Genomic DNA, 15,138 nt, shown 5'->3' with positions numbered 1-15,138 from the left:
ACCCATCAGCATCCCTGTGCTCAGGCATCCCCAACACTGCAGAAGCCATCTCTCTCAGGCACAGCACTCCCCTCCCTGCAGCATCCGCCCGAGAGGGCAATAGCCCAACCCACAGGAATCCCTCTGCCCTGCCCTGAGGAGCCTCAGCCCTGCTGAAGAGAACAGCTGGAAGCACTTTCAGTGATTAAGCCTAATTGACAGCCTGCAGGGGGAGGCAGATCTCTGGGAGCTTTGAAACCAGCTGATCCCCTTGCAGGCCTGGAGCTGGTAAAAGCCAGCCTAGGAGTGTAGCGTGGTTCTTTCAGCACACACCCAGGCCCAGCATGCGGAGCCACAGCTGTGGATCATGGATAGCTACAAACAGGTTGTCCAGGGCCAGTCACAGGCAGCGTCTGACATAAGTGTGAACCAGAGTCTTTCCAGATCGACCCGATACATGGAAACAAACACAAAGAGGCAGCCAAAAAGGGGAGACAAAGAAATAGGTCTCACATGAAAAAACAAGAGAACTCTCCAGAAGAAGAGCTAAATGAAGTGGAGGCAAGCAATATGAGGTATAAAGTTTAAAGCAATGATTATAAGGATGTTCAACAGCATGAAAAAGACAGAGAAACCATTACAAAGAACCAGTCAGAAATAAAGAATGTGCCCTGGCTGACGTGGCTCAGTAGGTTGAGTGCCAGCCTGCAAACAGAAAGGTCACCAGTCCAATTCCCAGTCAGGCACATAGCTGGGTTGTGGGCCAGGTCCCCGGTTGTGGGCATGCAAGAAACAACTGATTGATGTTTGTTTGCACGTCGATGTTTCTCTTCCTCTCTTTCTTTCTCCTTTTCTGTCTAAAAATAAATAAAATCTTAAAGAGATAAAGAATGCAATATCTGAAATAAATAATACACTGGAAGAACTAAACAGTAGGATATATGAAGCAAAAGATCAAATCAGCAATTTAGAAGACAAAGTAGAAAAAAACACCTGAGAAAAGCAGCAAAAAGAAAGGAGAATTAAAAAATGAGGAGAGCTTAAGAGACCTTTGGGACAATATGAAGTGTAACAAGTGTACGTCATGAGGATACCAGAAGAAGAGAGTGAGCAAAGGATGAACAACCTATTTGAAGAAATAATGACCAAAAACTTCCCTATACTGGTGAAGGAAAAAAGACACATGGGTCCAAGAAGAGCAGAGTCCCAAACAAGATGGATCCAAAGAAGCAAAACTTAAAGACAGGGAGAGAATCTTAAAATCCACAAGAGAAAAGCAGTTAGTTACCTACCAGGGAGCTTTCATTAGTCATCTGATTTCACAACAGAAACATTTAAGGCCAGAAGGGATTGGCATGAAAGATTCAAGGTTATGGAAAGCAAGGACCTACAACCAAGGCTACTTTACCCAGGGAGGCTGTTATTTAAAATTGAAGGAGAAATAAAGAGCTTCCCAGATGAGAAGAAGCTATAGGAGTTCCTTACCACCAAACAAGTATTTCAACAAATGTTAAAGGGCTTGCTTTAGGAAGAAGTAAAATGAAAAAGGGGGGAAAAAAACAGAAGAAAATATTTAAAAAATAAAATGGCAATAAATACATTTTTAAAAAATCCATCAATAATCACTTTAAATATAAATGGCTTAAAAGCTCCAATTAAAATATATAAATCTCAAAATTAAACAATCATCTTATGGTGTCCCATTAGGACAAAAATTCTGCTAACTTACTGAAAAACATATGGCAAAAGAGTATTCTCTTGTTTTCTAAAAGGTGATACTAAAGGAGGGTAACCCAATGCGAGTGTTACAACCAAAGTGAGGGAGAAAACAATGCCGTCGCAGGGACTTACTTGAGGAACGTGGTGCAGACGGAAGGCCTGAACTGACATGTACTGAATGCATTCCATTGCCAGGGGCTGTGCTGCCACAATTTATTTCATGTAATCATCCGCTCAGCCTTAAAAGTAATCACCTTTATTTTCATTCTGTGAAAGAGAGAACCGAGCGGTAGACAGTGGCCTGTGCTAAGGCACAGTGACAGTGAAGCAGCCAACTTCTCGTCTGAATCCGGCTCTGACTGCCAAGCCCCTGTGCCGGGCTCACTCTCCCCGACCCACGCGGGCCCCTGAGAGACTCATCTGCTTCCTGACTCTACGGATGTGTTATAGGGTCGTCAGGTTTACTTTCATAGGTTCTTACCATCCGCTCTTTTGCTTTTTATTTCTGGGTCCAGAGGCATTCCTATTCCTGGCCTGAGTGAGGTGGAAATGATTCTAGAATATCCTAAGGGACCGAAGAAAACACTGAAAGTGGATTTTGTAGGGTTGAAATCAGGATGCATTTATAAATCTATCTCTGGAAAATACATGTCTAAATATCACAATGTAAATTTTGATAGTTGCTCAAAGGGCCATCATAGAGGGATGACAATTGCTATTTTCTTTAAGAAGAAGATAACTACCTTGCAGTTCAGCCAGAACCTATGTGCCAGAGCCTGTGCGGATGCTGGTTCTACAGCGAGGAAAGGCACGGCCCTGACCGTGCAGACCAGCTGCAGCGGCGCCCATTCACCGTCAGGGTGCAAGCGCACTGCAGGGCGGGCACAGGAGAAAGAGGGCAGAAGCTTCCCAGGGTAATCGGCAGGAGCTGATGGAGGAGGGAGCATTTTAAACTGAAGCCGAGGGGATGAGTGGAAGTGAATATGGCGTAGGAAACTAAACTCCCCACCCCCCAGTAGGGATGTGATGCTGATTACGTGTTATTACTTGGCCCCGGGCCGGTGTGGCTCAGCGGGTTGGAGCATTGTCCCATCACCGAAAGGCTGCCGGTTTGATTCCCGGTCAGGGCACCTACCTGGGTTGTGGATTCAGTCCCCAGTCTGGGTACATATGGGAGGCAACCAATCGATGCTTCTCTCTCACATCGATGTTTCTCTATTTCTCTTCCTCCCTCCCTTCCTCTCTTTCTAAAAAGCAATGAAAACAATGTTCTCAGGTGAAGATAAAAAATAATGAGTAGTTATCTGTAAATTGCGGGGAACAATGCCTAGCACAAAGTCAATAATATATGTGTGTATTCACTGAATAAGTACAATGAGCAGACAAGGAAACATTTTCTCCCGTTTCAAACACTTGTAAATACTGGGTTACTTATTAAAAGTGTATAACTATTGCTCAAGTAGAAACCAAGAAAGGTTAATCCCCAGGTTCCAGTAATAAAGAGTGAATGGTTCGGCAGAGCAGGGTGGAAGCTAAGCCAAGACACCCACGGAGAAAGTGGGTGCTGGGGATAGGTGAGGCTGGGACTGCGGCGCTGCTGGGGACTGAGCGGCCAAGCCATAGCCTCAGGGGCGTGAAATGCCGGGGCTGACAGTTCCTGAAGGTTTGTAACTCACAAATCCCGCCCCTGCCAATGGAACAGGTATTCCAATCAATTTGCACAAGAGCCCAGGGATGCTGCAAGAAAGATTATTCTCATGGGTTGAAAAAGTTACAAGAAATCACGAACTACAAGCCCTCCCTGGCCATGGTAGGGGGACTCAGTCTATACTAGCTCATGGCAAAGAAGTTCCAAGTTGGAAAATCAACATTAAAAACTGCACCAAGCCTATACAACCCATAGGACAATAAAAAGAAAGGAAAACTACCATAAAGAAATTATCCTGTTATCCATGACACAAAAATACCTACGGAAAACAATTTTTGCTGATGATGAGCTTATTAAAAGAAGAAGAAAAAAGGTAAATGGATAAAGAATTGAACTACCATTGCTAAGAATTAGCAACCAGTACAGTTAAACCCTAAAACTCTAGGCAGCAGAGGAGAATGCAGAGACTTTAAAACAGGTAGGAAGAGAATTCTCATACAGGAAAAGAACTGAATACAAAGGTGCAGCAAAGACAAGCTGCTCCTTCTGCGAATTTACTCCCCTCCTTTGCTGCTTTAATTACTTTAAAAAATGAATTCATAGGGATTAAAATACTGTATATTCTGAATGTTAACATTTTCTATTGTTTTATTACTTTTAATGTTTACACACTCAAGTTTAGTAATCATTTCTTTTATTACATCTAGATTTTAAGCTGTTATTGAAAAGACTTTCCTACAGGAGGAGGACCTTGCAGCCAAGTGTCTGGTACAGTCGTATCTTTTACATTTAGATCCTTGACCTAGTTAGAGTTTATTCCTGTATGAGGTGTGAGGGATGAGGTCTGGGTCTACTTTTACCTTTTCCAACTGACCAACAAGGCGCTGGCACTCAGATGACTTATTAAAAGCTCTACCTTTGTAACTACAATGTGAAACCCCACTCTGATCATGTAGGAAATGCCCCTGTGCTTGTGGGCTTATTTCTGTGCTTTCTACTCTATTCCATAAGTCCGTTTATTTGAGTGGCAGTACTGACCTTGTTAATTAAATAGGCCGTAGGAGATATTTTAATGTCTGGATGGACTGTTCTCTCATACACACACTCATACATCCACATAGCTTATCTCTTCCAACATTTCTTTGTCTATTCTGGCTCCTTTTTCCATATGAACTTGAGTAGCAACTTGCCTAATTCAAGCAAAATTTATTGTTCAACAGAAAAATCTCAGACAGTCCTTGTAGTAGTATTTTTTTCCCCTGATATGTCTCCTCGGGCAGGGGAGACAAAAGCAAAAATAAGCAAACGGGACGACATCAAACTAAAACGTCTTTGTACAGCAAAGGAAACCATTAACAGATTGAAAAGACAGCCCCCTAAAAGGGAGAATGTATTTGCCAATGATACATCTGATAAAGCATTAATATCCAAAATTTATAAGGAACTTATACAACTCAACGCCAACAAAATAACCTAATGAAAAAATGGGCAAAAGACCTGCATAGGCACTTCTCCAAAGAGGACACACCGATGGCCAAGGGACATAAGAAAAGATGCTCAACGTCACTAATCATCAGGGAGATGCAAATTAAACCCACAGTGAGATATCACCTCACACCTGTCAGAACGGCTGCCATCAATAAATCCACAAAGTACAAGTGCAGGCAAGGATGTGGAGGAAAGGAAACCCTCATGCACTGTGGGTGGGAATGCAGACTCATGCAGCCACTGTGGAGAGCCGTATAGAGTTACCTCCAAAAATTAAAAATGGAACTGCCTTATGACCCAGCAATGCCACTTCTGGGTATATATATATAGAAGGCAAAAGAAGGCAGAAGAAGACAAAAACACTAATTCAAAAGAATATATGCCCCCTTATGTTTGTTACAGCATTATTTACAACAGCCAGGACAAGGAAGCAACACCAGTGCTCATCAACAAGACGAGTGGATAAAAAAGCTGGGGTTCGTCTATACCACGGAGTGCGGCTTGGCGCTCAAAGGAATGCGATCATCTTACCCTGTGCAACAGCATGGATGCCCGAGAGGGTATTGGGCTCAGTGAAACAAGTCAGACAGTGAGAGACAAATCCCATAGGACTTCACTTACAGGTGGACTCTAAAGAGCAAACTAAATGAACGAACAACATAGAAATAGAATAGATGCAGAGAGAGACCGTTGGCTGCCAGTGTTGGTGCGTCGGAGGACGGGGTGAGAAAGGGGAAGGGGTTAAGAATGACAAATCGGTGGCCACAAAGCAGTCCCGGGATGCAGAGTGCCGCACGCGGGATCTAGTCACGCGTGTGGTGGTACCTCTGCAGGTGCCGGGGGGGGGGTGCTGGGGCCCCCCGGGGGTCGCTTTGAAAAGTGCGTGGCTGTCTAACCGCTAGGCTGCACGCCTGACGCTAATACAAAATAAGTTTGAATGCAAAGTGTAATTGAGAAAAAAAGAATTTTATGTTATGGAAATGTATTATATTAAAAAACAAACAAATAAAAGAAAACAACAGACTCACGAGCACACTGATTGCTGACCGAGGCGGGGCGGGCAGAGCGAAGGGCTCAGAAGGCGAAGGGGAGCCTCGTCCGAACAGCGGGGTAGCTTCGCTTGGTGGCGGTTCCGCGACGTAGTGTGGCGGGCACATCTTAGGGTGAAAATGCTGATTCACTATGTTGTGCACCAGAAATTAATATAATATTGTACACCACCTATAATAAATAAATGTGTGCAAATCTTTGGGAAATGAGTGACTTCTATTTATCTTTATTTTAAAAGGAATACAACTTAAATGTCACCTGCTTTAACCACCAAATTATCTTAATTGTACTTGTTTAACATGAATTTTGTGTGTCTCTATATACATACACACAGCTTGTTTCTTTATCTGCATAGAATTCTGTGAGTATTCAAAAGTTTTTGCTCTTTATGTCGGTGGTAGATATTTATATATTCACATATTTGAAGAAAAGGGTAGATATCAAACAAGCGAACTAAAACATAACAGAAAGAAAAATTAAATTATTTTCTCTCTGCTCTTCAACGTGTTCATAAAAATGTATACTTCAGAGCGTTCTAATTGCAGCCTTTTTGATGCCGTGAGTCTTAAGCTGAACTGAGCTGAAATAGCTCATCTTCAAGGCTAGAAATGAAGGCAAAGGGGAAGAAATTTGCTCTTCTAGAAGCTTCATATTGTAATAAGGTTAAAAACGCGTAATTGGCCCTACTGAGGTCATTGTGTGGGTGACTGATCTTTGAACCAGACTCCCCTTCACGAGGGTCTTCAAGGTCACAGACGGTCTTCAAGGTCACAGACGGTTTGCGGAGGGCGGAGTAGGCCTTGACCGGCAGCTGGCCAGGCTCCTTCCCTGCCTTCCGCTTCCCTCCTCCTTCTGGTCGATCCAGGCAGGACAAAGGAGCAGCTGGCAAAGGTCAAAAGAGCAAAACGGGCCACGAGCCAGACCAAGGTGATCTAGAAATACTGTGTTTCCCTGTAACCAAAGCTCAACATCCTGTGGCCAATAAACCAGGTCGAAAGTATCTCTACGAGTTTTCTCAAACGCAAACTGAGGTTTCAAGATACGTAACAGATCTTAATTCACATGCTGAGATGTGCATAAGAAAGCGAGGCTTTGTTCACGATAACAAATATTGGTAGACAAAACACGCCTCAGTGAAAGGTGGCAGCCATCTAATTTAAAACTCTATCGAATAAATATTCAGTCAATTCAAAAGCAAATTCCTGACCAGGGTACTTCTCTCTTCTTAATCACTTCGCTTTCTCTCCCCGACCCACCTGCACTCTGGGCTCACCCTGCAGGAGAATACAGCTCCTTTTCTCTCCCTTTCTTCCCCTCCCAGGTCTTTGAACATTTCAATCAGCCTTTCCAACTTCTGGGTGGGGTTGGGGTGGAGCAGCTGAAAAATCTTTCATGATCCTATGGCGCCATCTGGTGGAAGTTCCATGTTTTCCAGGCAGAGGCAAATTTCCTGGTCCATATATTCCTAGAACTTCTGTATTATGCTTAACTTCATCACAACGAGATTCTTTTTAACTGTATAAAAACAAAGCCAGCTGAGGCCAATCCCCATCCTGTGTATTAACTCCACCCGTTCGGTATTTTTCCAAAAGAAATCTTTGCATCGCCCTGTACTCTTCCTAAATTAATAAAAGAAAATAATAAATGCAAACAAAACCTAAATGCCAAACATACATTCTAGTTTATGAAGATGGAGCAAATGCACGTGTTGCCCTTCAGTTTGTCTTTTTCCCAAAAGAGCCTGTGCTTGAACTAAACAATAGTTCCACAGTTATTCGCAAAGAGCGTTTCCGCCTGGAGTGACGCACGAGAGTGCTCGACCCCGCGTCTGAAACTGCTGCGGAGGGTTAGGCTCTCTGGCGTCTTCTCTGTTCTTAGAGGACACCAATTTCATGGGCTCTCACTGAGAGGAGGTTAATTTCTGGCCTTTTCCATGATCAATGTACAATATATTAGCATTCAAGAATGACGCGACGATACCATATGCTGTACCACTTGTATTTTCTGTGCAAAGCTGTTCGCCGAGGGATTCCTGGGTGGCTCTTTGTGACACTGTCTTTCCTTGGTCCCCTGCCCTCCTTTCAGATTAGAATCGCCCACACGAAGCCTGCGCATGGACGGCCCCCAGGGCGTGCACATCAGGGCCGCGGCCGGGGGCGGCCGGGCCCTTTCTCAGGAGGACATTGTCCTGCACAGCGGCGGCGACGGAAGGGTGAGTCCCGGAGGGCGCGCTCCGGCCGCGTCCTCTCGATGCGCACGTCTGCGAGGTGCCCCGGCCAAACTGAAGGTCGTTTGTAAAGAAACGGCAGGAAAAGCATAGAGTAGAAAATGTGAAACAAAGGGGCGAGTTCAGTTAGCATTGAATGAAGATCCCAGAGAGGTCACAATAATTCTATGTGCAGGGGTGTCCAACTGTGCCGCGCGGGCCGCACGCGGCCCAGGATGGCTGTGAAGGTGGCCCAACGCAAAATCGCAAATGTACCTAAAACATTGAGATTTTTTGTGTGTGTGTGTGATGATGCGTTGTGATGTATTTCATGTGTGGCCCAACACAACTCTCCTTTCAGTGTGGCCCAGAGATGCCAACAGGTCGGACACCCCTGCACAGTACTGGAGCCAGACAGCTTTCTTGCACTGGCATTCACACCCTAGCGTCTCTCGCTATTTTCGGCTTTGAATAAAGTAACAGACTTTCAGAATTTACAGAGACGACGACCTCTGCCGTTTCCACAGTGATTGGGCTTGTCTCAACGTGGCCGTCACGAGGAGGGGCCTGTAAGTGACAGCCATTATCCGGTGCCGCTCTGAGCGCGGGGCTTCCACACGCCAAGTTAGGTTTGACTGAAAATAAGATCTTTTCAAAGCCAACCACAGTGAGGGTAAAATCTGGAGCTTCGCGTCCCGAGAGAACACATTGCTGACACAGGCCGCGGCTGTAGCCAAGGCTGTGCAGCGCTTGCCGCTCAGCACGGATTGTTCGGTGCTCGGTCAGTGCGCCCTTCTGAATGCAGGGGAAATTGCAGTGGCTTCACTCTGTCGCAGGGCTATGAGACACCAACAGGGGACTATGGGTGACATTCCGAAATCACACTAATTTACTATCAAGAGGAAGGTGTAGTTGAGGCAACAAGCAGAGGCCGTGAGCAGCTCAGGAGTGTAGACAAGCCCCGTCTGACACCTGTGAGTGAATGAAAGTCGTCTGGCAAAGCTCCTGCGAGTTTTCGGGTACAGAGTTACGATGCCGGGAGCAGACAGATGCAAACACGGGCCCTGGCCGGTGTGGCTCAGTGGGTTGCGTGCCGGCCTGCAAACCAAAGGGCCGCCGGTTTGATTCCCAGTCAAGGCACAAGCCTGGGTTGTGGGCCAGGTCCCCAGTGGGGGGCGCACAAGAGGCAGCCACACATGGATGTTTCTCCTCTTTTTTCTCCCTCCCTTCCGCTCACTCTAAAAATAAATAAAATCTTTTAAAAATTAAAAAATATATTAAAAATAAAAACATGGAAATGAGGAATTCTGGAATCTTACTGTTAAACCATAACGTCGCTACATACTTAAGAGCGTACTACCTGGAAGAAGTGTATCCTGACTGTAATTTTTTAAATAATAGAACTTTCTTTCGCCCGTGAATTAGACGTCACTTTATAAATAGCCCAGCCTGACCCAGAATTGAAGTTCCTTTCCCTCATTCCGGGGGCCTGTTCCCCAGAGGGAGGTGACGCCTGGCCTCCCACGACACGCTGCCCCACAGACGCAGAAGAGGATGAGCAGGGAAGCCGTGTGTGCCCTACCAGCGGCTGGAGTTTGCTGGAAAGAAATAACCACCAGAAAGAAAATTGACCAATTACTCGTAAGAAACGAGAGAGGAGAAGCAGACAAGGCAGGCAGGCACCCGGGGAACACACAGCCCGGGGCAATAACCTGCGTAGGCTCTGCTTTCTAAAAGCAACACCTGTTTGGTTCCTTTTCCTGGGACAGCCTCAGAGTGCAAAGGGGAAGCTTTGCGCGTGGTGTCTGAGGCTGCTGCCGCCCCCGCCGCCGTCTGCCAGTCTCCGGGGAGGGAGGGCCGCCTGCTCGAGGCAGTTTACTCCAAGATCGGGGGTGGTAGATGAGAACCCCGAGAGAGGGGAGTGTACCTTGAGGGGTGAGGCAGAACGTCACGCCTGTCCTGTGACAGCCGCTTTTCCTGCCTTCGGTTGTCAAAGAGCTTCCAAGTCTCAGCCAGTGGCCATCTGTTTGCGATTCCGTTTAACTAAACCCATAGTAGGAACACACAGTTCAGGAGCTTTCATTTAATTTTAGTTGGCTTTTACCTGTCTGCTGCTTTTCTGTATCTGTTGGAAGGCAGCAGTTTCATTATTTTAAAATTTAGGGAAATGGTTGATGGTGAATAGGGTGTATTTTAATTGCCTTTCACGGGAAAATAAAATTAGGAGAAATTCCAACATTCACAGGTAAAAAATTAGGTGAATGTATTTCTATGGCTTGGAATTGATTCTAATGGGAAAGAGAGGGTGATTTAACAAAGTCAACATGATAAATGTGAATTGGCAAGAGAATTCTATTACTTCTCTGTCAGCTCATTCTGAAATGTATTTTAGGAGTGTAGCATTATAAACTTTCCCAGCTCAGCTAGCACAATGGGTAACGTAAAAATGACTTCCCTCCAAGCTGGAGAAGGAATGAGTAACACCCTGTCTGAATGTAAAATAGAAATAGGCTTTAAAGGATTCAGATAACTGTAGTATGACAAGTCGAACCAGGTGTTCATTCATTTCCTTAGCAGAGAGAAAACGAATTTGTTTAGAATATGCTGAGAACGGGCGTTTTTACGCTTGTCGCGCGCGCGTTCCGCCTTCACCGCTTCATCTCTCGTGTTCTCCCAAACAGCTCGTGCTTGATGCTGAAACCGTGTGTTTCCCTGAGCTGGGCTCGGGGACCACGGGGCCTGCTGGCAGCTCACAGGGACTCTATGAAGTGTGCGTGTGTCCAGACGGGAAGCTGTACCTGTCCGCGGCTGCCGCAGCCACCACGTGCCATGAAAGCAGCCACATCTGTCTCTAAGCCAGCCGCGCCCTCCACGGAGCGCTGCCTTGTTTCGGTGAACTTGGAACACTGACCTCAAGCCCCGGGAAACCCTGGGAGACGGGGCGGGCAGCTGGCGGTCGAGGACGCGCTTTCAAAAGGATCGCAAAGAAAACCGTGCCCACAAACGTGTTCAGAGGAGCGGCATGCGGGTGTTAGACGCTGAAATCAAATAGCAATAGAATGTGTTTATTCCACTAGACTTTCATCAGAACTGTGTGAACTTCCTTTTCCTTTCTTGTACGTGTCAAGCTGCAATGAAATATTGAACTGCTGTATGGAATTAATTTATGATGTTCAAGAGTGTATGTCTGATGCCTATAAAAGTAGCATCGGTCGGCACTAAATGCCCCCAAGTTCTATGAGGTGTTTCCCTGTGTCACTGAACCTGCAGTTCTCTCTGCATTTTAATGCAAAGCGTGTCACATTTCACAAGAAAACCCTCAGGTTTTAAAGGGCCTTTAAGGTTGATCTGATTTTCAATATGTAGTCAAAGGAAAATATTACACAGAATTAATCATGTGCTCTGTATCATGAATGAGCAATTAAAATCGACCTACTTTTTTCACCAACTTCACACTTCGAGTGTCTTACTTTCTTTAATCCTCACAGTTCTTTGAGGTAGTTATTATTTTTTGAGGTAGGTAGGCGTTTTAAAAACAAAACAAAACAAAACAGCTTAGAGCAAGTCCCAAAGTCACACAGCTTCTACTGGAAATTAAACAGTGACCCTACATCTGAACAGCTGTTTGCCCTTGGAAAGGTGTGGATGAATTGTTCCATTCCATCTAAAATACCAGTCGGCACGGTAACTGCGTGGGTGGGAATGTTCTCTTGACAAGTGAAGAAACTGAACTCCAAATGGCTTTTGGCACCCACGAAGGTCCAGCAGCTATGCGGTGGGGCTCGTAACTGCCAACCCTGTGGACTTCCCCAACAGGTAAAAGACTGGGTTTAACGTCATAGAACTGGACTCTGAAAATATATTGACTGCCAAGTGGTTGTGTAAATTGCTATGTAACCTATGCAACAAGTTAGCTGTAGGTAAGCCGCTGGTTTCTTACATGCCCTTCCCCCAGGAGGGGTGGGTTTGGGTTTGGGTTTGGTTTGTGTTCTTCCGGCTGTTAGAATTTGAATCTTCCAATAGTACAAAATGGAGGGGGATCAACGGCATTGCAGCTTTCCAATTACGGGATTTATAACGATAAACACAAGTTCCAATTCACTTCCTACAGTCTCAAAATCAAAAATAGAAAAGTGAACTCATTTCTAATGCTGTTTTAATAGGGTGTTCATTTAGCAATGTGTGGCCCACTGGCAACAATTTGATTTTGAATTGCAAGTATGCATAAAGACTTGAAATCACAAAACACAAACACCGTGCTTCCTAAGCAGTTAAGAACAAACCCAACTCCAAACCACCCCTGCAGCTTCCCAGGGGGCGGGCTCTTTTAAATTGTAAGTTGTTCACCTTTTCCACTGAAGTCCTGATTTAAATTAATGTCTACTTTCTTGCTATGACATTCCTACTGTCGTAGTAAATAGTGTTGCCATTTTGGGGGTCTTATTTATTCTCCAGTTCCATGTTTGTGCCAAAGAAATACCTCCAAGCCCAGCTGACATAACACAGGATCACCACGAACATTTAGAAATTAGCTTGGTTCTCACAGTACACGTTAGGGAACAAATGGGGCTTGGCCTTGGCCAGGGCGGTTCCGTTGGCTGGTGTGTCGTCTCATAGATCAAAAGGTCACGAGCCTGATTCCCACTCAGGGCACAAACCCACCGGCCAGGTTTGCTCCCTGGCCGGGGTGCACATGAGAAGGCAACCAAGTGATGTTTCTCTCCCTCCCTTCCTTCCTCTCTCTCAAAAGCGATGGAAAATTGTCCTCGGGCGAGGAAGGGAAAAAATGGTGCTTAAAGGATAAAGTGAGGTCAAGAAGAAGTATCCAAGAGAAAGTATGAAGAACAGAGCCTTTTCAATAAAAAGTATAAATTAGATTTTTTGCTCCTTTGTTATGTGGCATTATTGTGGAAGAAATTGTTAAGGATACCTACATTCCCCAGAGTGAGATAAGAAATTTCTCCTTGGTTAGAATGACAACTTTTAGATAGGCTGTATTCTAAAATGTATTATATAAACCTGTCTCCTTAAAGACATTATACAATGCCACTTAAATTTTCATTAAATGTCTAAATCATGATTATGCATACACACTACTGAAGCCGATAAACTGACACCCTTAATACCAAGTCATAATCGACCATTCACTGTTGCTATTTTAGTGACAATCCTTACTTTTTTCCCCATTTCCAAACCAACTGAGTACACACACACACACACACACACACACACACACATGATCAAAATATTGGCGCGACGAGTAAAGAACTCTGATTTGCAGCAAAATAGGCTTTCTAAGGCTTGCCGGCTGAAGAACACACGCAGGCTCCCACCCCAGGCGGAACCCGCGGCTGTGAAGCCCGGAGCTCCCGGGGGGCGGGCGGACGGGCCGGCGGGCCGGCGCTGCCCTCTCCGGAGGCCGCACAGTCCAGAGCGGGAAGGGCGCGCTGCTCTCACCCGCCGGGCCGACTTCTGCCCCCCTGGGGTCAGCAAAAGGGGGCGGCAGCTGGTCTTCTGGAAGGGCAGAGCCCCCCACCCGAAGGCTCCGAAGTTTGCTTTCCTTTTCTTCCCCAATTGAAAACGTCCCTTCTTTCTCGCCCTTGGTGGTCTTCTCCGCACTTTAAGTTCTACTTCAAGTTGACCGTGGTTTGGAAACCAAATAAACTTCGTATCAAGCACTCAGAAGCAGGTGGAACAAGATCTAAGGGCACCGCTCAGTCAGCCACGATTTTTTAGCTGGACAGACAGAGCAACTTCAGTTTTGTCTTCTTACAGGACTGGGCTTCCTACTCAGGGTCATGGGGGTACTTACTCCCCCCAAGCCACTTACCGAGACAGAGGATACACTGGAAACACATAATTCTTATTTTAAAATAAGCTTCCCTCATTTCGGCTTTCGTGTGCCCGCGACAGGTCCCTGCCGTAAGCAGACAGGACTCGCGGCTGCCGCGCCAGCAGCAGCACCGTCGGAGCGCAGGGCCTGCCCTGGCGGGAGGCTCAGGACGCCCTGCTGCGCGCCCCGCCGTGAGTAGGATACGCGGGGTAAACGGGGAGGCCATCGGTCCGGGAGCCCCACCTGCAGGCTGCAGCTCCAGCCCCTGCCCAGGCCCCTCCAGCGCGGAGCAGGCCGGCGCCCCAACCGAGGGCCTAGGCTTGCACCCCACGCCCCGCCACGCGGCTCGAGTCAGTCCCCGGCGACATGCGGGGGTCTCCTCACAGCGCTGCGCCTGTGGGATCGTCCACGGGCTCGCTCTGCCAGGGCCTTGATTAATACACGAGCAGTTAAAATCTTTTCTAATGCCTATTTTCTACCAGTACTCCCAAGTTTTACTCTTGACGTCTACAAAATGCATGAGCTCCTGAAAATGTCGACTTGCACACACAGAAGGCAATCCTCCCTGTCCCCAGATCAGACCTGGTGACAACTTTATTAAACCCAACTTGAACACTTGACCGACATCACTGTCGGGCTCTCAGCACCTGCTCCCGCGCGCGCGGCGCCTGCTCGGCCCCATCACGACTGCGGCCCGCGGGGGCGGCTGCTCGGCGCACCGGCTGCAGCGCGCAGCTTCCTTTTAACCCGAAAAGCAAAACAGCGGGGAGGGAAGAAAAAGCATAAAATGATTAGCTCGGGTACAAAAGTCCTTACCCCGAATAAGAAAATCTCAAAGCTCCCCCAAATGAAAACCTTCCAAGTATGTCAGCTGCAAAACAGGACCTCAGTTTAGATGAGGCTATTTAATAGGTCTATATTCAATTTAGTGTGAATAGTCACAGGTTTCCCTGCAAAAACATCAACCTGAGGAGAATGTGTACTTTCTAAAGCCCAAATTCTGAAATACATTTGAATGCAAGGACTTCTCATATCGGGGATTGTGAACCCCGTAACGTTTAAAAAAAGGAAGTCTTTTTAAAAAACCACACAAAACTCCAATGGGATCAACTCTCACAAAAGCCACACAAGGTGTCCTGTGTTAAGTGTTAATGCTCCGAAGCAACAGAATATACTCCAGGTGCCGACACGGAGTTCCAAAGTAGCAAGTGCTTC

The 15,138-nt window shown here is 46.2% G+C and overlaps 1 protein-coding gene across 1 annotated transcript in view; it reads left to right on the top strand.

Moving 5' to 3' along the window:
• Nucleotides 1-11,500, top strand: part of SGCG (sarcoglycan gamma) — a 29,314-nt gene extending 17,814 nt beyond the window's left edge. Inside the window, exons 7-8 of the mRNA XM_054586539.1 lie at nucleotides 7,970-8,096; nucleotides 10,772-11,500. Of these exons, the coding sequence (XP_054442514.1) occupies nucleotides 7,970-8,096; nucleotides 10,772-10,945 (301 nt within the window). The 3' untranslated portion in view covers nucleotides 10,946-11,500. The remainder of the gene's footprint in view (nucleotides 1-7,969; nucleotides 8,097-10,771) is intronic.
• Nucleotides 11,501-15,138: the final 3,638 nt, after the last annotated feature.

The sequence above is a fragment of the Pteronotus mesoamericanus genome, unplaced genomic scaffold, assembly GCF_021234165.1.
Source record: "Pteronotus mesoamericanus isolate MK-2021 breed Mesoamerican mustached bat unplaced genomic scaffold, CSHL_Meso_final contig_94, whole genome shotgun sequence".
Classification (NCBI taxonomy): Eukaryota; Metazoa; Chordata; class Mammalia; order Chiroptera; family Mormoopidae; genus Pteronotus; species Pteronotus mesoamericanus.
The sequence above is the reverse complement of the archived record's forward strand: the minus strand, read 5'-3'. Positions and strand labels throughout refer to the sequence as shown.